General features: G+C 43.4%; 1 protein-coding gene across 1 annotated transcript in view; it reads right to left on the reverse strand.

The window, feature by feature from the left end:
- The window catches only part of LOC123659895 (F-actin-uncapping protein LRRC16A), a 29832-nt gene that overhangs the window by 5981 nt on the left and 689 nt on the right, over positions 1 to 23162 (reverse strand). The window contains exons 3-22 of the mRNA XM_045595058.1: positions 22878 to 22928; positions 21543 to 21651; positions 21047 to 21150; positions 19223 to 19335; positions 19061 to 19150; positions 18667 to 18932; positions 17769 to 17956; positions 16917 to 16994; positions 15081 to 15265; positions 14336 to 14487; positions 10538 to 10653; positions 10375 to 10446; positions 10064 to 10235; positions 9340 to 9475; positions 8678 to 8870; positions 6334 to 6452; positions 5737 to 5857; positions 4934 to 5108; positions 4520 to 4591; positions 3363 to 3549 (exon numbers count right to left, since the gene is read on the reverse strand). Coding sequence (XP_045451014.1) covers positions 3363 to 3549; positions 4520 to 4591; positions 4934 to 5108; positions 5737 to 5857; positions 6334 to 6452; positions 8678 to 8870; positions 9340 to 9475; positions 10064 to 10235; positions 10375 to 10446; positions 10538 to 10653; positions 14336 to 14487; positions 15081 to 15265; positions 16917 to 16994; positions 17769 to 17956; positions 18667 to 18932; positions 19061 to 19150; positions 19223 to 19335; positions 21047 to 21150; positions 21543 to 21651; positions 22878 to 22928 — 2699 coding nt within the window. The remainder of the gene's footprint in view (positions 1 to 3362; positions 3550 to 4519; positions 4592 to 4933; positions 5109 to 5736; positions 5858 to 6333; positions 6453 to 8677; positions 8871 to 9339; positions 9476 to 10063; positions 10236 to 10374; positions 10447 to 10537; positions 10654 to 14335; positions 14488 to 15080; positions 15266 to 16916; positions 16995 to 17768; positions 17957 to 18666; positions 18933 to 19060; positions 19151 to 19222; positions 19336 to 21046; positions 21151 to 21542; positions 21652 to 22877; positions 22929 to 23162) is intronic.

Consider the following 23162-nt stretch of genomic DNA (forward strand, 5'->3'; position numbering starts at 1 on the left):
GCGAGCGCGACGTGAGCGGTCGTAGAGTGTACAGAGTATAGAGGTGGTGTTACATGGTGTCGTCGCGGCGCAGCGTGGGCGAGTGGCGCAGCGGCGAGGGCGAGGCGGGCGAGGCGGGCGAGGCGGGCGAGGCGGAGGCCAGCGACGACAGCGAGTGCAGCGAGCGCGACGTGAGCGGTCGTAGAGTGTACAGAGTATAGAGGTGGTGTTACATGGTGTCGTCGCGGCGCAGCGTGGGCGAGTGGCGCAGCGGCGAGGGCGAGGCGGGCGAGGCGGGCGAGGCGGAGGCCAGCGACGACAGCGAGTGCAGCGAGCGCGACGTGAGCGGTCGTAGAGTGTACAGAGTATAGAGGTGGTGTTACATGGTGTCGTCGCGGCGCAGCGTGGGCGAGTGGCGCAGCGGCGAGGGCGAGGCGGGCGAGGCGGGCGAGGCGGAGGCCAGCGACGACAGCGAGTGCAGCGAGCGCGACGTGAGCGGTCGTAGAGTGTACAGAGTATAGAGGTGGTGTTACATGGTGTCGTCGCGGCGCAGCGTGGGCGAGTGGCGCAGCGGCGAGGGCGAGGCGGGCGAGGCGGGCGAGGCGGAGGCCAGCGACGACAGCGAGTGCAGCGAGCGCGACGTGAGCGGTCGTAGAGTGTACAGAGTATAGAGGTGGTGTTACATGGTGTCGTCGCGGCGCAGCGTGGGCGAGTGGCGCAGCGGCGAGGGCGAGGCGGGCGAGGCGGGCGAGGCGGAGGCCAGCGACGACAGCGAGTGCAGCGAGCGCGACGTGAGCGGTCGTAGAGTGTACAGAGTATAGAGGTGGTGTTACATGGTGTCGTCGCGGCGCAGCGTGGGCGAGTGGCGCAGCGGCGAGGGCGAGGCGGGCGAGGCGGGCGAGGCGGAGGCCAGCGACGACAGCGAGTGCAGCGAGCGCGACGTGAGCGGTCGTAGAGTGTACAGAGTATAGAGGTGGTGTTACATGGTGTCGTCGCGGCGCAGCGTGGGCGAGTGGCGCAGCGGCGAGGGCGAGGCGGGCGAGGCGGGCGAGGCGGAGGCCAGCGACGACAGCGAGTGCAGCGAGCGCGACGTGAGCGGTCGTAGAGTGTACAGAGTATAGAGGTGGTGTTACATGGTGTCGTCGCGGCGCAGCGTGGGCGAGTGGCGCAGCGGCGAGGGCGAGGCGGGCGAGGCGGGCGAGGCGGAGGCCAGCGACGACAGCGAGTGCAGCGAGCGCGACGTGAGCGGTCGTAGAGTGTACAGAGTATAGAGGTGGTGTTACATGGTGTCGTCGCGGCGCAGCGTGGGCGAGTGGCGCAGCGGCGAGGGCGAGGCGGGCGAGGCGGGCGAGGCGGAGGCCAGCGACGACAGCGAGTGCAGCGAGCGCGACGTGAGCGGTCGTAGAGTGTACAGAGTATAGAGGTGGTGTTACATGGTGTCGTCGCGGCGCAGCGTGGGCGAGTGGCGCAGCGGCGAGGGCGAGGCGGGCGAGGCGGGCGAGGCGGAGGCCAGCGACGACAGCGAGTGCAGCGAGCGCGACGTGAGCGGTCGTAGAGTGTACAGAGTATAGAGGTGGTGTTACATGGTGTCGTCGCGGCGCAGCGTGGGCGAGTGGCGCAGCGGCGAGGGCGAGGCGGGCGAGGCGGGCGAGGCGGAGGCCAGCGACGACAGCGAGTGCAGCGAGCGCGACGTGAGCGGTCGTAGAGTGTACAGAGTATAGAGGTGGTGTTACATGGTGTCGTCGCGGCGCAGCGTGGGCGAGTGGCGCAGCGGCGAGGGCGAGGCGGGCGAGGCGGGCGAGGCGGAGGCCAGCGACGACAGCGAGTGCAGCGAGCGCGACGTGAGCGGTCGTAGAGTGTACAGAGTATAGAGGTGGTGTTACATGGTGTCGTCGCGGCGCAGCGTGGGCGAGTGGCGCAGCGGCGAGGGCGAGGCGGGCGAGGCGGGCGAGGCGGAGGCCAGCGACGACAGCGAGTGCAGCGAGCGCGACGTGAGCGGTCGTAGAGTGTACAGAGTATAGAGGTGGTGTTACATGGTGTCGTCGCGGCGCAGCGTGGGCGAGTGGCGCAGCGGCGAGGGCGAGGCGGGCGAGGCGGGCGAGGCGGAGGCCAGCGACGACAGCGAGTGCAGCGAGCGCGACGTGAGCGGTCGTAGAGTGTACAGAGTATAGAGGTGGTGTTACATGGTGTCGTCGCGGCGCAGCGTGGGCGAGTGGCGCAGCGGCGAGGGCGAGGCGGGCGAGGCGGGCGAGGCGGAGGCCAGCGACGACAGCGAGTGCAGCGAGCGCGACGTGAGCGGTCGTAGAGTGTACAGAGTATAGAGGTGGTGTTACATGGTGTCGTCGCGGCGCAGCGTGGGCGAGTGGCGCAGCGGCGAGGGCGAGGCGGGCGAGGCGGGCGAGGCGGAGGCCAGCGACGACAGCGAGTGCAGCGAGCGCGACGTGAGCGGTCGTAGAGTGTACAGAGTATAGAGGTGGTGTTACATGGTGTCGTCGCGGCGCAGCGTGGGCGAGTGGCGCAGCGGCGAGGGCGAGGCGGGCGAGGCGGGCGAGGCGGAGGCCAGCGACGACAGCGAGTGCAGCGAGCGCGACGTGAGCGGTCGTAGAGTGTACAGAGTATAGAGGTGGTGTTACATGGTGTCGTCGCGGCGCAGCGTGGGCGAGTGGCGCAGCGGCGAGGGCGAGGCGGGCGAGGCGGGCGAGGCGGAGGCCAGCGACGACAGCGAGTGCAGCGAGCGCGACGTGAGCGGTCGTAGAGTGTACAGAGTATAGAGGTGGTGTTACATGGTGTCGTCGCGGCGCAGCGTGGGCGAGTGGCGCAGCGGCGAGGGCGAGGCGGGCGAGGCGGGCGAGGCGGAGGCCAGCGACGACAGCGAGTGCAGCGAGCGCGACGTGAGCGGTCGTAGAGTGTACAGAGTATAGAGGTGGTGTTACATGGTGTCGTCGCGGCGCAGCGTGGGCGAGTGGCGCAGCGGCGAGGGCGAGGCGGGCGAGGCGGGCGAGGCGGAGGCCAGCGACGACAGCGAGTGCAGCGAGCGCGACGTGAGCGGCCGTAGAGCGTACAGAGTATAGAGGTGGTGTTACATGGTGTCGTCGCGGCGCAGCGTGGGCGAGTGGCGCAGCGGCGAGGGCGAGGCGGGCGAGGCGGGCGAGGCGGAGGCCAGCGACGACAGCGAGTGCAGCGAGCGCGACGTGAGCGGTCGTAGAGTGTACAGAGTATAGAGGTGGTGTTACATGGTGTCGTCGCGGCGCAGCGTGGGCGAGTGGCGCAGCGGCGAGGGCGAGGCGGGCGAGGCGGGCGAGGCGGAGGCCAGCGACGACAGCGAGTGCAGCGAGCGCGACGTGAGCGGTCGTAGAGTGTACAGAGTATAGAGGTGGTGTTACATGGTGTCGTCGCGGCGCAGCGTGGGCGAGTGGCGCAGCGGCGAGGGCGAGGCGGGCGAGGCGGGCGAGGCGGAGGCCAGCGACGACAGCGAGTGCAGCGAGCGCGACGTGAGCGGCGTGCGCGCCGACAGCGACGCCTCCTCGCTGCCGGGCGGCGTGCGGCACGTGCGCCAGAACTCGTCCAGACCTGCAACACGCATCACACCTTTAACTGTGGATCAATTTTAAATGGTTTGTTTTGATGATTTTTATATGCCGATATTTGTTTATACATAAAATTATATCGGAACCTTACTTAGACAGTAATTTTGTTTTGTTTTATTAATTGTGCCCGCAATTCGTCTGCGTGGAATTTAACAAAAAAGTTATTATTCAGTTCGTAGTTATAAAATAAATAAATTTTTAAAATAAAAGTTAGGCTAAGTTACTCTTTATTACATCAACTATCTGCCAGTGATAGTCCCGTCAAAATTGGTCTAGCCGATTCACAGATTAGTCGGAACAAACAGACAGACAGACAGACAGACAGACAGGCAGACAGGCAGACAGGCAGACAGGCAGACAGGCAGACAGGCAGACAGGCAGACAGGCAGACAGGCAGACAGGCAGACAGGCAGACAGGCAGACAGGCAGACAGTCGTGTCCTCTTATATCTCATGGGATGGTTGGTTGGGACCTCTCAGTCGCTCAGTCGCAAAATTCGACAACTGGAATTCGGGACTGATTTTTCGCAGGCAACCCTATACCACCGTGTTCATAATGAAATAATCTTTAATTTAATTTAATTTTAATTCAATAATCAGATCGGTGCCAAATGCTAGGTATCGATCGATATCTGTTTATACTGGCTACCCGAGAGTTGAGACTGGAAAAGAATAGGCAACTTAACGTTTGCATATTCTATGGGCTTCATACTTTCGATTGGTATAGAATTTGTCTAATATTCAAACTGGTGAAATTTAAAAAAAAAAAAAATTAACTAATAATTAATCATGTCCTGGACTGTAAAAAGCGGTTATTTTAATATTACAAGCAGACACTTTAATTTTATTTATATGTATAGATAACTAGATAATAGACTACGAAGTTTTCATGATTATGATGACGATGATTATTACCAATTTTATAAATTTTTGTAAAAATGCAATAACGAATACCTTCATCGATGTCCTGTGATTGATCAGTAACGGGTCGCGACGGTGCTCTAGTTTTAACTCGCCTCGGTCGACCTGGAATAATAATTTAAACTAAATAGAAAATAAAACATGTAGCAGGTAAATTATCTACATAAATGTAATATGTATAAGAGTAGGAGTTCGTTTAATCAAAAATAATTTCGTTTTTAATTTTTACTTAAACAATATTAATTACACAAAAGGTTATAAATATCCTGCTAGTTAGTCTGCTTTAACAGAGAAAATGTATCATTTTGCAACACAAGCTAGCCAGCAAATAGGTACTCGGTTTTGTCCGAGTGCACTTTTATTTGGACTTTTTTCACGCAGTCGGTAGTGACATAGCACAGCACAGACACAAACACGACGTGCGTGTGCGCACGCATGCAGACGAACCCTTGACGAGGTGTCGCAGCGTGTGCGCGGGCAGGTCGGCGAGCGCGTCGGCCGCCTCGGCGTGCAGCGGCGGCAGCGACAGCATCTCGTTGCTGCTGCACTGCTGCTGCTCCGCCACCGACTTGGGCCGCACGCGCCGCCCGCGCTCGCGCCGCCGCCCGCCCAGCGGCGTCGCCTGCACACCACACCCACGTCACTACTCCGCTCCTTTCTTGTTCTCATCGTCTATCACACAATCTATCCACGCGTAACACGCTAAGCCTGTAGTGGTTATTATTTATTAGTGGTATTTAAAAAATATTTAGAATTATTATAAAAGCCCGATACGTAAGTAATAACATCTTACCAAGTTCAAATAATCCAACTTCTGCGATAGCATGAAAATGAAATAATTAAAAATAAGTAAAACTTTATAAGCAGCAATAACGTTAACAATCTCATAGATGAAGTTTAAGTTTTTTTTTTAAGTGAAACTTCTTTAGAATCGTTGTGTGTTTCATTTAATCGAGTTTCAACTCGATTATATGAAAATGCGTCACGATAAAGAAAGAAACACATAAATGTATAGGAGAGAATCAGATAGAATACATTACACAGAATTTTATATTCTCGATGAAAAAATCTCTCTCGCTACTTTTCTGAAGTTTCACTTCTGCTGTGTTAGATTGCACAAACATACACACACACACACTTGAAGAATAATTTTAATGGTCACTGCTTAATTTTCAGAATCAATGATTTTTCTGACGTAATTATTTTTTTCTACGTAGACACCATTTACTTCATAAAATTTGATTACTCACTCCAGAATGAGAGATAGGTGAAAGCAAATCAGGCATCTCGGGATCAATTGTAACACCACGATCACTTTCCGCGCTCTCCACACTTTCACACGCAGACAACGCCAACCTCTCTACGGCTTCGCTGTTTAAGGAATAAACAAAATTTTAAAATTCGTCTGGCGTAAATAATAAAATCTCGACCAAAATAATGTATTATTAAAATTTTTTGTTTGGCAACTCCAACATTTTAGTTGTCAAAAATGTCTAAGTGCGTGTGATTTGGCTTGTTATCTTCTGTAAGGCTTAGGTACTTCCCCAGTCGGGCTGCTCCAAAACTGAGCAGGATATTTTCTGCTGTGTTCTACCTTAAGAAAATTTTGGCATTCATGGGAATTGATAAAAAAAAATTTTTCTAAGAAACCCTAAGTCTACTCTTCATCTTTGTCTTCCATCAAGCAACACAGTAATAGAGCACAAGCCTGTCGCTGTGTGTATAAGTCTTACGTTACTAGAGCGGATCCTGCAGCGACGTGTCGCAGGGCGCCATGGCGTCGCGCAGCCTGCAGCGCCACCAGCTCGCCACCCACCTGTTTCTGTCTGTATAAGTGTGACACTCACTTGAGCAGCTCCTGCAGCGTGGTGTTGCAGGGCGCCATGGCGTCGCGCACGGCCTGCAGCGTCACCAGCTCGCCGCTACCACCACCACCGCCCATCGCAGCGAACACCTCGCTGCACCTCTGCCACAACATACACACAATCTTTACCCATACCGATTTCATAGACGAGACTTACTCTATTTCTTTAACCTTACTCTATTTTTTTAACCCTTCCATACCTAATTCTCTTTTTTTTATAGTACTAGGGTGGCAAAAAAGCGCACTTTTCGTCTGATGGTATGCGGATACTATAGCCTGGACACCTGAAACCTAGGAGAATTGCACGCGCGTTGTCGACAACACATATACCTTCTGAATATTTATAGATTTTTGTTCCTAAAGTAAAACTTTAACCGTACACATACAGTAGGTACAGTTAAGATATAGAAGGAGATTTTATGATAAGAAAATTATATTATTACTAGCTGTGCCCGCGGCTTCGCCCGCGTTGAAATCAGTGTGTCACAAAGTTTTCCCGGCAAATTTCCAGTGAAACTCTCATCAAAATCGGCTTAGCCGTTCCGTAAACCTTCTTTTTGCCAGTGGTGGAGCCCTCTCTCCAATGGTGAAACCGCATGAAAATCTGTTCAGTAGATTTTGAGGGAATCGATCACATACATTTTTGGGGACTTTGTTTTATAATACACTTAACTGTTGCCCGCGACTACGTCCGCGTGGTTATGAAGATATGCATTACTATCAAGGTGTTTAACGCAAATTATTTTTTTATTTCAGTCACTTAAAATGCTTATCACACTGAGTAACTTTTTAAAAGGCACAATTTAGTATAATTTAATAGTCATTTTCATAAAACCTCTCTATACACCACATTTTTTAGTTCAGGCTGCAGTATAAATAACCTATCAGGCGAACCTATAGCTGCTGTATATGTTTCATACAAACTACCCACCCCAATTAAACCTCCTTAGCGGTGGAATATCGCAAAATTGGTTCTTAGCGGATGTCTACTAACTATAATCTACCTCCCTGTTAAATTTCATCTTTGTCCATCCTGGATGGATATTCTCGTGATGAGCGAGTCAGTGACCTTTCTCTTTTATATATATATTACAATGCATTATTTGGACATCTTCTCACCATCTATAGAGCATACATTTTAAATTTCAAGTCGCTTACTTCAAAAACATAGGATTTTCATACAAACATCCAACCCCCGTTTTACCCCTTTAGGGGTCGAGTTTTGTAAAATTCGTTCTTAGAGGATGTCTACGTCCTATAAGGAGCCTACCTGCCAAATTTCAAGTTTGTAGGTGTTATAGTTTCGGAGATTTCGTGATGAGTGACCTTTCGCTTTTATATATAGAATATAGATAATATAGCTACGTCATTATTTTACGTAGACAAATCCGTACATAATTGTTTTTTCTAGGACCTACAACATTAATGGTTTGTTGTAATAATAATGGAATCATAGTTTAAATTTTACTGAATAATACGTATTACATTGTATTTACAAATAATTTCAGTGATTTTAAGTTAGGATTTACTGACCTACCAGTAACTTCCCTTATATTGGGCAATTTAAAAATTCATTTAGTACATTTAATTTTCTAAATTAAGAAGGTGGATAACAAATAAGATACATTATAAAAACCCTTTAAGTATAACTCTACCGTCTGTTTTAAACCTAGCCAACCATTTCAGCAATACGAAATTTTAAATGAGATTCCATTAAACGTAAGGTACAGACTCAAAAAAAGTTTTATAGGAAGTTTAAAATTGTTACAAAAACAGTATTTGACTTTATAATTTTATTTCAGTTTATTAGGGTTATAGTTAGTTAAAATTGTCAATGGCACCATTGATTGCCCTGCTTTGCTGGAAAAAGTTAGCATCTGGGTTCCTCGCAGATTACCAACTAGACGTACCCAACCGTTAGCAATTCCTAAAGTTAGTACTAATTACCGCCGCAATTCATTCATTATTCGAGCGAGTGAACTTTTTAACAAACTGTCAATGAATTGTGACGAATTAGAATTATTCTGTACTAAGCCTCAGAACGTGAGTGGATTGTTTGCTTTGGAGTTCTTTGGCTCCCGCGTCGAGGGTGCAACAAATTCTTAAATATATTCATTCCTCATCTTTAGGGATTTTTGTTTTGTTTTTGTTTTGTTTGTAGCTTTATTGTAATTGTTTGATGGTCTCATCATTTAAATAACCATATGCGAATACCTGTAAATGGCTTAGTCGAAATGTACAATTTGTACTCATTTAATGTCTTATGTGCTGTTGGTGTTCCAAATAAAATAAAATAAAATAGGTGAGGCGGAGGTAAACGCGCGCACCTGCAGGTACTGGTGCAGCAGGTGGTGCGCGGCGGCGGCGGCGCGCTCGACGGCGGCGGGCAGCGGCGGCGGCGGCAGCGCGGCGGCCGCCTGTGCCGCCAGCGCCGCCGCCGCCTCGCCGCCCGCCCACGCGCGCTCCAGCGCCAGCGCGCGCACCCGCCCGCCCTGCCCCGCGCCGCTGTTGCTCGCCAGCCTGTTGTATAGCACGGGTACGTTGCGTAACACGGGTTCATTGCCGAAGCTTGTACTGTCGCTACATTATATGTAGGTATGTTACGTTTTAGCTATGTACGGTGTTCCACACAACTTTAAATGATACAGGAAATGATATATAAAAATGTTTATTAATAAAATAAATGATAGTTAAAAAATGATAAAATTGCTACTGAGTGCACACGCCCGCGAGGTTATAATATGTGAACTGAACTTATTGCTTAACATACAAAAAATTAATAAATTTAATTATAATATAAAATGCCGAGTTGGCGCAAATGTACGGTCGTTCACCGTACAAGCTATTTTTAAATTGTTACTTGATTTGCTACCATGACTCTTTTATTTTATTTTTTTAAAGAGATTTTTTTTTTGGCGTTCTTTAAATGGGTATAAGTAGGGTAGTGGAGATCACCTTATGACGAAACATGAGTATCGTGGACACTCACCGCTCGTGCAGGTCGCGCCACAGCGCCGCCACGCGCTCGGAGGCGCCGCGCCCGCCCGCCGCCGCGTCGCAGCCGGGGAACTCCACGCGCCGCACGCTCACCGAGCGCCGCAGCGCCGTCGCGATGTCCGTCAGACCTGCCGACGCGCTCGGTCACTACCACACCACTGTCGGCACCGACTGTTTACGTGCCCGCTGTGTCATTACAGCTGATAGACATTTATGGTTGGTCGGTTGACAAAGTTTGTGAACATTTTTCTAACATGTAACTCGAGATCCTTTCTGCTATCTCTAATATTACCCAATATACTTTCCGATTCCAAACCTTTTTTTTTTAATAGAATGTTCTGAAAATTTATTTTTACAAATAACAAACAAAATACCACGACCACGCCACGCCACACGATCGTATACGTGAGCGTAGCGTTACCAAAGCGTCGAGAAAAAGCTGGACATTGTATTGCTGTTGTGGCTTTTCGAATGCGTCCCCGGCCAAAGAATACGGTGTCCGGTTTTGAATAGGCTTTTCAATTTTTCCCGTCCCGCAACGTCGAGCGACCAAACGCTGAGAGTTGTCGCACGAGCGCGGAGACATAAATTCTTTATAGTCCGGCCTTTTTAACCAAATTTCGGGCCAAGCTGGCTCGTCTGGCCAGCTTGGCCGGGCAGGGTTTGACAACTTGGCGACCGTGCGTGCGTGAATAGAATACTGTCGCTGCAGGTACCTTGCAAGCTGAAGGCGTTCCGGTCGAGGTAGAGCGTGTGCAGCGTGCAGTTGCACTGCAGCGCCTTGGCCAGCAGGCGCGCGCCCGCGTCGCCCGCCAGGTTGCCGCCCACGTCCAGCACGCGCAGGCGCCGCGCGCCGCCCAGCGCGTTCAGCAAACCGTACAGGTCGCTCTGCGGTTTTTTTGTGTACTGACAATATGCTACTCGAGTACCTTTTAATCAGATACCGAATTCAATTGAAAAAAAAAAACAGCTCACAGCTGAATGTTTTCATTATTATGTGCTTATATATATAAAAAAATAAACATACCTTTAGTTTACAATCACTGAGATCTAAATTAGTCAGAGTTGTGTCGGGTTCTTGTAACACGTGGACTAAGGCCTGCAAACCAGAGATTAAATGAATTTTTTTATAAGTAGGTAAGTATTATGTAAGCAAATTGTCAATATTATTAAAAAGTTTATCTTCGTACCTGAATTAACGGTGGTGCAAACGATCTCTTTCCAACCAATTTGCTTAACGATAATTGTGTAATTGAATGATTTTTTCCTATCGCCCTCACTATTCCTGATAATTCTAATTCCATACCTGTTGAAAATTTATAATAATTAAAGTAACAATTAAAACTAAATTTTATTAAATACAATTACCTACTTATTATTTATACATATACTACACACATATAAATAAAATCGAAGTGCCTCTCTGTGATATCAAAATAACTGTGTTTTTTCAAGTGCGTATAATTTATTATTTACACGATAATAAAACACAAATCAAATGATTTTAAAATGTTTGTCTGTCTGTCTGAGTTGAACCGATTTGTATAGGACTTTCATAAGAAGATAGATGAGGTTGTGGAGCAACATGTAGGCTACTTCTTATGCCAAAATTCCCGCGAAAATCCCGATTTCCGAAGAAGAAACAGTCTTAACCGCGCTCAAGTACCTATCGCCAAGATAGATATAACATAACCAAACGTTTTCTATTAAATACGACAATTTTTGCGATCAAATCTATACTAATATAGAGTTTGTTTGTTTGTCTAAGAGCGCTAGTTTCCTGATTAATGTGTCATTATGAACACAATCAAATGCCTTGGATAAATCACAGAATACACCTAAACCTTACGAGACTAAAAATCTCAACACCGGCATCAATTGTGGAGTGTCCTCTAGTGAAACCGAATTGCTTTTTCAAATAGTTTACTACAGGCAGGTAGGTGACAACCGGACTTAAGAGCCATTTCACAATTTTACGCTCTGCAAGTTTAGGTAAATTTGGTCGCATCGCGCGAGTCGTACGGGCCGCGCGATCTTTGTGCTACTAAGTATAGTGTGACAACCAAAAGACCAACTTGATCATTTTCTGATGTATAATAAAAATTATAACTATGGTATAAAATGTTTTTTACATAATTAATTTGTTAAAAATTTCAAGTATGTTATATAACAACAGTCAATAAATTTAAAATAAAAATAAAAAATCAATTTTATGAAACAATTTTTTTTAAATTGATTTAGTTTTTTCAGTTTACGAATGAATCTAATATTTACGATATGAATAAAATAGCATTTTATGACATCTACACCGACAAACATATTAATTAACAAATAACAAGACAAACAGATTGAAATGCCTATTTGTATTGATAATGTGAGAAAAGAAAATTAAATTATACATTTGTTTACAGAAATTATCATTATATTATTTTACAGTCATTTTCGTAATATGTTTATTTTATTTATATTTTATTACGAAAGTATCAAATGCGGTTTATCCGCTATAACAACAGGCGCTTGGCGCGTGTGAGCGTAAGAGACGGCCGCGCAGAATTTGGCGTGGACCTTACCTCTAAGAGCGCTAGCGCTCGACTGATTTACTGGGCTTGATGCGTGGTAATATATACTATCTTTTTATTATTTAATATAAAATGTATTAAAAATGATTACATCTTTTAATTTTTTTTTTTTTTGTATTCCTTAATGATGTAAGCTTACTTTGATGAAGATAGTTCTATCTAGATGTTAAAATTTCTTAGTTTTCTAAGAAAAATATCGCTTTTAAAATTGTACTTATTTGGAAAATATTCGTAACTTTAATTTTTTTTTTATCGTTTAATAGAGATACAAATGGAATAAAAATCTGCGATAGTGCGCAACAAAATTATATTCCACATATTATGATATTTTTTTAAAATGGTTTCAATGTAGAGGTTATTGAAAAGTAGGACTTCAAAGTATACATTGCGACCGTTTAACCAGGGAGGAGGCTGATGAAAAGGTTAATAATTTTATACACATAATATAAATCAAAATTCTGATCTGACTATGGACTACAACAAAGGTTGCTCGATTATATTTCAAGAATACAAATTACATTATTGCATCCAACACTGAGATTAACGACGTCAAAATATTACAATTTCGCGGATTGTTACCGATTTTTGTGAAATGGCTCTTAAACAAAGGCATAACTTTACTATGCTTCGTAAGATCTGGACATTCACCACTCTTCATTAAATATAATAATAATCATCACACACATTCATTAAATATAATCTCTAAGTGGGGTGCAATGATATCGACAATTGTACTAATAATTTTAACAGATATACCCCAAAGGTCAGCAGCGGTGTTATTAATTTCTAAAGTTTTTAATGTTTTGAAAATTTTATTAGCATCTTTGGGTCTGAAAATAGAATCACCTTTGCATGCATTTACATTTTGAAACTAGTTTAAGACTTCTATCCAGGCACGCTCCATTGAATGCATTCGGGTTCATGATGAAAGTTGTTCAGTCTCCTACCTGTACAATATGTAATACGCGAGAAAATGTTTACCACGCTTTAATGGAGTGTACTCGGTTCGGAGCCGAACGCAGAGATTTGGAATAAGAAATGGGTAAGAATGGGCGCTTTTAGATGTGTGAAAATTTGTGTGTGCAATTCGATTCTTTCTAATCTACGTCAAACAACCATTAAAAATGTATTGTATGTTTTCAGAATTAATTAGATTAAGAGTACAGTGTTTTTTTTTTATGCAGAGCAAATATTGAAGAACTGACATAGTCACTAAGCGCCCAAAGCCTTCTACAAAAAAAAAACAAACATTTTTTTAATATCATATCAAAAATCGACCGTTCCATCGGGGATCGAACCTGCATCTCCGACTGACCGTGTCGGTGCTCTAGCCAATTAAGCTATGGAACGATGTATCCGCTAGATCGAAACTTTTTATATGATGATTTTATTTTCGGTCTAAGCGACCGAAATTAAAAACAAACAATACAAAAAAAAGTAAGTAGTAAACCACTCGCCTCGGTGATAAATAAAAATAAAATAATTATCATGTTGCTTTTCGATTTTTATTTGGTTTTAGTATTCAGCTTCACGCCCGCCGCGCTCTCGTTGTAACGCTCAGACTCAGACACACAGACAGCGGTACTCACTGTTGTCGGAGAGGTCGAGCGCCTGCAGACAGCGCACGCCGTGCACGCACGACTCCAGCACGTGCGCCGCCTGCGACGACGCCAGCGCGCCCGCCAGGTTCAGCTTCACGCCCGCCGCGCTCTCGTTGTAACGCTCAGACTCAGACACGGACAGCGGTACTCACTGTTGTCGGAGAGGTCGAGCGCCTGCAGACAGCGCACGCCGTGCACGCACGACTCCAGCACGTGCGCCGCCTGCGACGACGCCAGCGCGCCCGCCAGGTTCAGCTTCACGCCCGCCGCGCTCTCGTTGTAACGCTCAGACTCAGACACGGACAGCGGTACTCACTGTTGTCGGAGAGGTCGAGCGCCTGCAGACAGCGCACGCCGTGCACGCACGACTCCAGCACGTGCGCCGCCTGCGACGATGCCAGCGCGCCCGCCAGGTTCAGCTTCACGCCCGCCGCGCTCTCGTTGTAACGCTCAGACTCAGACACGGACAGCGGTACTCACTGTTGTCGGAGAGGTCGAGCGCCTGCAGACAGCGCACGCCGTGCACGCACGACTCCAGCACGTGCGCCGCCTGCGACGACGCCAGCGCGCCCGCCAGGTTCAGCTTCACGCCCGCCGCGCTCTCGTTGTAACGCTCAGACTCAGACACGGACAGCGGTACTCACTGTTGTCGGAGAGGTCGAGCGCCTGCAGACAGCGCACGCCGTGCACGCACGACTCCAGCACGTGCGCCGCCTGCGACGACGCCAGCGCGCCCGCCAGGTTCAGCTTCACGCCCGCCGCGCTCTCGTTGTAACGCTCAGACTCAGACACGGACAGCGGTACTCACTGTTGTCGGAGAGGTCGAGCGCCTGCAGACAGCGCACGCCGTGCACGCACGACTCCAGCACGTGCGCCGCCTGCGACGACGCCAGCGCGCCCGCCAGGTTCAGCTTCACGCCCGCCGCGCTCTCGTTGCACGCCAACCCCAGCAATAAACTCCTGTAGATCACCATCTATGTTACCTACATCTGCATCGTTTTACTTAAATAAAACAGACTAAAAATTCGTCCTTTTAAGTTTTCTGTACGATAGCTTTAAAGCATTGGTTCCTAGTCTTTTATGGACTATCCATCAGCCATCTTTCAGCCTCTAGCCATTTAATTGATTCTTCTTACTCAAAGGATTTTTTAATGACATTTATTTATTTATGGGCTAGGCATATGTCTCTTTCCCCGTGTAGGAGAAGGATCAGAGTCTAATCCACCACGATGCTCCAATACGGGTTGGCAATAAACTACTAAGATAGACGTCAATACGGCAAAACGGAATAGATGTATTTTCAAAGTATTTTATTATATTAAATTTTGAATTGGGTAGGTATTCCGCGACTGCTCCCTTGACTGTCATAACGCCCCCCCATTTGCGTAGGACAGGCTACCGCCCCCACAAACAGCTCCATCGCTAACTAAGAGCTCCGCCCCCGTTGGGAACCTGTGCTTTAGAGGTATAGCAAACATTCCATCGATAATTTATTGTTATTGAAATTTATATACACATTTTTTAAGCCACATCGATCAGCAGATGATACGAACTTGAGCGCGTCGGGCGGCATCTTGCAGTAGGAGAAGTCGAGGTCGGTGAGCGCGAGGCAGGCGGTGAAGAACTGCCGGAAGGAGGGCGGCGGGTCGCGCGGGCGCCGCGCCGCCGACCAGGGGTTGCGCGCCAGCAGCAGCGTGCCCAGCCGCGCCGCGCAGCCGCGCAGCAGCGCGCCCCACATCTGCACCGGCACAGCGCTCTCATGCATCACACTCGGAGACAGCACCGACCGATGTTAAATGGTCAGTGCCGCCCATGGACATCTGCAGACTTGCAGTTTTTAGGAAATCTGTGTACGTATGTAAAACTCAACGCTTGAGAACTATCTAATTATCTAGTAAATTCAGGAGGAAATTCATTCCGCAGTGCGAAAAAGAGAAAAAGCGTAATCCTCTAAAAGTTCTTCAGGCTCCCCATTCTACAGACGGTAAAAACTCAGAAAACAATATCTCCTGATTTTAAAATAGTCAACAATTGCAAATTGCCCGACAAAGGATGGAGTCAAAGAGTCGCAGTTGATTGGGAATGATTGGGAACATCTGCCCTAAGGTGTGAAAAGTAAGCCACGTGAGAATGGAATTGAGGTTTATAAAATAGAAATCGATGTCCGAATGTATAATTGTGTTTTCTCGCAAATGAAAAAAACCGACTTCGATTACATCGACGAGTAATACAACGTAAATAAACGAAAAAAATTAACAAACGCACTAGTCGTCACTACGATTTTCGAGGGTTTCCCTCGATTTCTCTGGGATTCCATCATCAGAATCTAGTTTCCTTATCATGGACCACCCCTGCGATATCTCCTTTCCAACAATAAAAAATCAAAATCGGTTCATAAACGATCACGTTATCCCCGTACATACATTAAAAATAAAAAAATAATATATATATACGGTCAAATCGAGTTACCTACTCTTTCTTGAAGTTGGTTAAAAAAACCTTGATAACAGCCTCGAAGCCGTTAGCAGCCACTTCAGCTTAATTCTCCAAATAACCACGAATGGGGATGTATTCATTTAGTGTCAGTTTTACACCCGCTGACGATAATATTTTTGCACACATTACTGGCACCCGATCATTTTTGTTATTAGCTAGTTCCAATTTGTACTTTTAATTTATTTACTTCTTCCTCTAATTTCTGATAGATAAAATTCACTCATAGACGGATAATCTATGTATTTTTTTTTTATTGATGCCTCTCATCTATTAACCATTTTTGACCAATTGTCATAAGAAAAATATAAAACTTTTTGAGAAGCACCCGTCCCGACGCAATAACATGAGAAAAAAAAAACTAAAAAAGTTAAAACATAAATTGAAATTCATCGTCGATTGTAACTAAACTATCAATATGATTTCCTTAGAGGCCGTCTATAAATTACGTCACAAGAATTTCACGGTTTTCTTTATCCCTCCCTGTCCTTGTCATACATTTATGAGACGATAAGTGTGAAGTCACATAGTTTGCAATCTTAAAGTAATAATAAAATAATAAATGAAAACTAAAGTAATTGTCAATTTTAAGGCAAATATGAGATGTGTTCTAAATCTAAATTTGCTGCATAATCGTCTACATCCGGTAATTGTACCAATTTGCAAGATTGTTATGCAGCAATATTAACAATTTGAATCACTTTTAAATGGTCACGAACCATATAAGAACCGTTTTGTCAATCATCATAATAGATAGCCACGTCCGTTTTCCAATTACGAACACATAAACCTACATAGGCGGTATCTATGTGAATATTTTGTCTAGAATACGTCATATGAACACAGGTGTTACATCACATACATTAATAAAAATTGGTAAAAAGTAGAAAACTTACATTTTCCAAGGTGGTTTCAGTGTTTGTCAAATTCAAATGTGTTAATACATTTGGTTGAGCTAGAAAGTTATACAGATTCTGAAATAAAGAAAAGAATGTTATTAAAATATAATACATAATGACAACTTTTATATTAACACTAAACGATACATTTCTTTCTTCTACGCTTTTCCGCTTTTGTTTAATTGGAACACTAAATCTAATTATACTATTAGAGCAATAATAAACAAATATTTTCATTCATAATAAATTATTAAGTTTTTTAACAATAAAATTACGAAAAGTAAAATACTAATTTAAAAAAAAAAAAACTTTTCTGTTTGTTTGTTTGAGCGCGCTATTCTCAGGAACAATTGGTTCGAATTGAAAAATTCTTTTTGTGTTCTTCAGCCCATTTACTGAGGAAGACTATAAGCTAAATAATATTGTAGTGTATGTAATTCCAATTTCTTAAATATAATATGTGTAGCTACGGCACCAAAGAATATAGCCACCCCCTCTTTTCCCGTGGGTGTCGTAAGAGGCGACTAAGGGATAACAAGGTTCCACTACCACCTTGGAACTTAAGAAGCCGACCGCTGGCGGGATAACCATCTAACCGCTGGCTTTGAAACACACAGGCCGAAGACGGGCAGCAGCGTCTTAGGTGCGACACCAGCCCTGCGGTCATCAACCCACCTGCCTAGCGTGGTGACTATGGGCAACACACATGAGTTCACACATTTTTGGCGCGAACTTGTGGAGGCCTATGTCCAGCAGTGGACTGCAATAGGCTGGAATGATGATGATGATGATGAAATATAATATCAGCACGAGCAGCTCCTCAGCAGCTGCAGTAGCAGGAGGACTCACGTGCACGTCGTCCTTGAGGTTGTTGTGCGAGAGGTCGAGGTGCGCCAGCGTGGCGAGGTGCGCGGGGCTGTCGTTGAGCATGGCCGCCAGGTGCGCCACCGCCTTGCCCGTCAGCCCGCACTGCGCCAGCGCCACGTGGCGCAGCCCGTCCGGGTTGTTGCCCAGCCCCGTCAGCACGCTTATTGCGCCTGCGATTAGTGTGCATTTATAGTGTTTCAAATAAAACCACAATATGTATCTATAAAACCACTGGAACCGACACATTACATGGACGATTGGAATTTTTAGTCATATTTTTTTTATAACGTTTAATTATTTTCCTTTTTAGAAAATAATACTTATATGAATTTTATGCTAAAGTACGCTTCAGCCTGTATAATATCCCACTACCGGGCATAAGCCTCTTTCCCCATGTAGGAGAAGGATCAGAGCTTAATCCACCACACTGCTCCAATGCGGGTTGGCGGATATATTCTCTACTATGAGTAACGATCGCTATCAGGTGTACTTGTACATGATAACAACCGGGATCGACGGCTTAACGTGCTAAAGTACAAATCGAAAAAAAAAAAATAGTACAGTAACACAAAAATGACTGAGTCAAATCGATCAGTTAAGACTTAATATGCAATTTTAGATTTACTTTTCAGTAATAAATTAACAATACATATTTTACATATATGACTATAAATTCTCCAGTCGCGACGTGAAGTTATCACAGACTAATAAGCATTATTATTTCCTAGCTGACCCGGCAAACGTTGTTTTACCGCTAAACGCTATTAAAAAATAGGGGTTGGTACATAATTTTTATAAAATGTTTTTAATTCGTGTAGAGATGAAATTCATAAGACACGCATCAAGGAGCGGTCGGACACAACGCGCGATGAGCGCTCACCCTTGTCCTCGATGTGGTTCTGCGAGAGGTCGAGCGAGTGCAGCGCGGGCGCCAGGCGCGCGCGCGCCAGCGCGTGGCCCAGGCGCGCGGCGTGGTCGTGGCGCAGCGCGGCGGCGCGCCAGCTGAGGCGGCGCGGCGGCGGCGCGGCGGCGCGCAGCAGCCGCGCCACCGCCTCCCACGCCTCGCCGCCCACGCGCACGCCGTCGCCGCACACGCCCTCGAACCACGTGTTGTGCTGCAGCGCCATCACCAGCGGGATCAGGTCCCTGCGACACGCGTTCTTTGGTTCTCTCCCTCTAACTACTACTGAGGCCTGACCGAAATTTCGATTTCGGTTTGGCCCAGATTCGAGCGATAAATCTCGTGTCGGCCTCATAATTTTTGTGGTATTTACCTCTGATCCAAATGGTCAAAATCTTTTAAATGAAGCATCCTAATGTCGTGCGCCAAATATATTGTATCAATATCCCACGCAACTTCAGCCCTGTAACATAAAGAGAATTAATATAGGGGTTCTTTTTATTTTAAATAATACATGTAATAATTATGTATTTACCTGAATGGGGTTTGACAGAGATCGCACATGGCTGCATATTGGTTAGAAAAATCACCACAAGTGGAATGTTTTCGAGTACCGCTAACTGGTTGCAACGGGAATGGTAAATTAACCTGAAATTTAATGTATTATACTAATATTTTTCTACTGTGTGGTTACGGCAGTAAAGAATGTGCCCCACCATGCCACCCCCTCTCTTCCTGTGGGTGTTGGAAGAGGCGACTAAGGGTTCACAGTTCCACTACCACCTTGGAACTTAAAAAGCCGACCGATAGCGGGATAACCATACAACCGCTGTCTTTGAAATACAAAGGACGAAGACGGGCAGCAGCGTTTTCGGTGCGACAAAGCCAACCCTGCGGTCACCAAACCGCCTGCCCAGCGTGGTGACTAGGGGGCAACACAGGTTCACGCCATTTTTGGCGCTTATGTCCAGCAATGGACTGTGATAGGCTGTAGTGATACTAATATTAGGTATATACTTTTGTTTTGACCTTTCACACAAATCATCGTAAAAACCTCATCGCAAGAATCTCCAATTATCTCAGTCAGTTCAATTATCTACGAAACAATTTTTTTTTTGCGTGAAAGAACAATAAACATTCTTTAAAAACATTATGTTAGATAAGATATTATAGATGAAATATTACGTCTCTCTATAAATATTTTATGTCTAGTATGTTATATCTTTTGGTTATTATTTTTTTTTTATCGATATTGTACCAAATTTCAATTTATATTAATAGTAAATAGAAAAGAAGGTTTAAAAAGGGTCGGGAGTGATTACCTACTACAATAATATAATTTTGAATCTTAATTAAAATTTCTTTCGTGTGTTAACTTTAAAAAAATTGTTACAGAATGAAAGTGTACATTCCTATGTTTGTAAGTAAAAACATTACAAAAGCTGTTTCAACATACGTAATTATCGAAAACGAATGATTTAAAAGCAATTATAATTTACGATTAATAAACATTCAAATGAGGATATTTGAATTTTATAGCCGTCTGCAATACTAATTTATATAACGAGTCAAGTGGAACTAACGTTATAGTTCTAAATTTAAAGCCAATCTAGATAATTAATAACAGGCATTTAACACATGTTGTAATTAATATATTTATGTACATAATTTGTCAAAAAGATCTTCATCATCGAAATATCATAACTTGATTTCGTATAAAAAACTTTCGTAAGTTACAACCAAATTATAAATAAACCTAATTCAGTACACGTACTATATTTTTATTTACTGATTTTTTTTTTTATATTTCTTATATAATAATCTGCCTGTTCGCATATAATATAATTGTAGCAGTTCGTTTTTCAGGCAAAAGGTACTTGAGTTACCTGTTTTTAGTTTTTTTATATATTATACGAAAAATATTTAATTAATATTCTTACGCCGAATTGCACTAAACAAAATTAATATTTAAGTAGATATTAAACTAATTTAATCACAAGAATTTCATACAATTCTTGCGATTAAATTAGTTTAATCACTACTTAAATTTTATTTTCTTTTCGTGCAACTCGGCGTTAGTCCATAAAAACGCAGATTTGTTTAAATAGATAAGTTTAGTATAGGACATTTTGAACATATGTATAAAAGTCCCTAAATGAAGAAAAAAACGCAGACGTGCTATATAAGCTTATATTTTAAATGCAGCTCTCAATACCTAACAAAGTCATTAACACTAATAACGATCGCGATGTAAGCACGGTTAACGAACTAATTAGGCTAATAAAAATTATTACAGCTATTTGTAACCGACGATTAAAAACACGAATTGAATAGGTATATTGTGAGGTGTTGAGCAAACCTTGGTAACGATGTCCTCCATAGCTACATTTGGAAATAAGTCATCAAACGCAGCTATAAGCGCGTGTATTGCATTAATAACGCCTTCGGAAGTTCCTTCCTCGCCTGAAAGTCGATACACGTAATCATTACTCAAGTATTTCATTGCGTACGTTTTGTTTTCCTTTCTTATATCGCACGGATTACTTTCGCTAACCTACATATATAATTACGTATTAGCATATAATAAAAGTTTTAATTAATTATAACTGTAATTATAATAAATTTATCTTTGTTTTACACATTTTACATCAAAATTATTTCTATTACAATAACTCAATATATTTTGTACAGAATAAGATATTTGTCATTGTATTTACTATTTGAGGATATATTTTCTCAGTATACAACAATCGAGAATATTTCGACGACATAATCTTCATGAACGATTAGTAATAAAATAATAATAAGTCGATGTCAAGGTCGGTATTAGCAAACAATAGATGCAATCAGCTTACCAATAAGGATTGAGACTGGCTTGTGTTCATGAATTAATGTTATTGATAAATGATTCGCCTTCTTACTCTCTAGAGCTTCTATTTCCATCAAGTGAAATCCATTGTCAATCTGAAAGATACAACAATAAAAAATAAACAATATTTGTTTATTACATGACCATATTGTCTCTATTGTAATAGACGTAAGAATCTTATGAATATACAATAATAATGAAAACTTCTGATGTAATACTCTCTGATACATAAAAAAATCGTACTTATGTCGTAACTTTGTATGATTGATTTAATGTTCATTATTTTATTAAAAAATTATTCCATTATTATTCTCTTCTATTAATTATTATTCATGATATATTTGATTAATGTCAAATTAAAATTGGTGTGTTTATATATTAATAGCTGCGCCACGCGGTTTCACCCGCGATCCGATCTCGTAGAAATGTCGGAATAAAAAAGTAGCTTATGTATTATTTTAGATCTCCAGATATCTACATACCAAGTTTCATTAAAACCAGTATAATATTTTTTGCGTGAAAAAGTAAGTAAGTAACAAACAAACAAGCAAGCACACAAACAAACAAACATACATACATCCATCCATACAAACTTTCGTATTTACAATATTAGTAGGATGCAATACTCAAAGCTGCGCGTACGCATTTTTTATTAAAATTACATTGTTTCTATAAATAAAATTAGATTGGACTGTTGAAATAATGTTACTCTTAATATTGTACCCAAGAATAATCAACACTACAAAAAACAAGGAAAAAAGTACAAAAGGCAGCGTTAAGATTGTGCTAAGAGCTACTTAATGACATATTCATCTATACTATTATTTTATAAATCTGAAGAATTTGTTTGTTTATTTAAGCACGCTAATTTTAGGAGCTAGTATTGAAACATTTAGAATGGTGCTTTTTTCATTAATTATATTTTTTTCTTATTTACTATAATATATTATCTAATTAAAATAAAGAATCTACTCTGTAATATAGAAATATATTTATATTTCTTCTGTTTTATTAAGTCTTACAAAATTATAAATCATATAACTAATTTAAAACTAACTGTTTTGTCACAAATATTCCTAAATGCTAACAAATATAGAATTATTTTATAAACTATTAAAAAAGAAATTGACATTTTTTTAATAATGCAAAAATGCAAAAATAGGAACAATAAATTCAATTGACTTCCTTCAATTTTTTACTTGAATTCAATTGATTCACATGGTAAAGTTTAAAAAACTTATGTTGTACCACAAAATTCTTTTAATTACGATACCGACTGTTAAATAAATAAATTAAAATTATTTGATATAAATAAACTTACCCTTGTTGGTATTTTAGTTGTTGTTATGAATACCCTAAATGCTGTAACAACCTGAAATTTATTATTAAAATATTTGTTACGAAGACCTTTTCATCAATATATTATTATACGTATAAAATTTTATTCAGTTTACTATTAATTTATTTTTTATTCTATTTTCTGGTATAATTTACTTATATACAAATATATATACAAATTTATAGTACTTGTTATAGGTATGCAGTTACAGCAGATAAAAAAAGATCAGTAGGTAGCAAAGCTTTAAAGTACAGATTACTATATTAT

This window comes from Melitaea cinxia, chromosome 14 (assembly GCF_905220565.1).
Source record: "Melitaea cinxia chromosome 14, ilMelCinx1.1, whole genome shotgun sequence".
Classification (NCBI taxonomy): Eukaryota; Metazoa; Arthropoda; class Insecta; order Lepidoptera; family Nymphalidae; genus Melitaea; species Melitaea cinxia.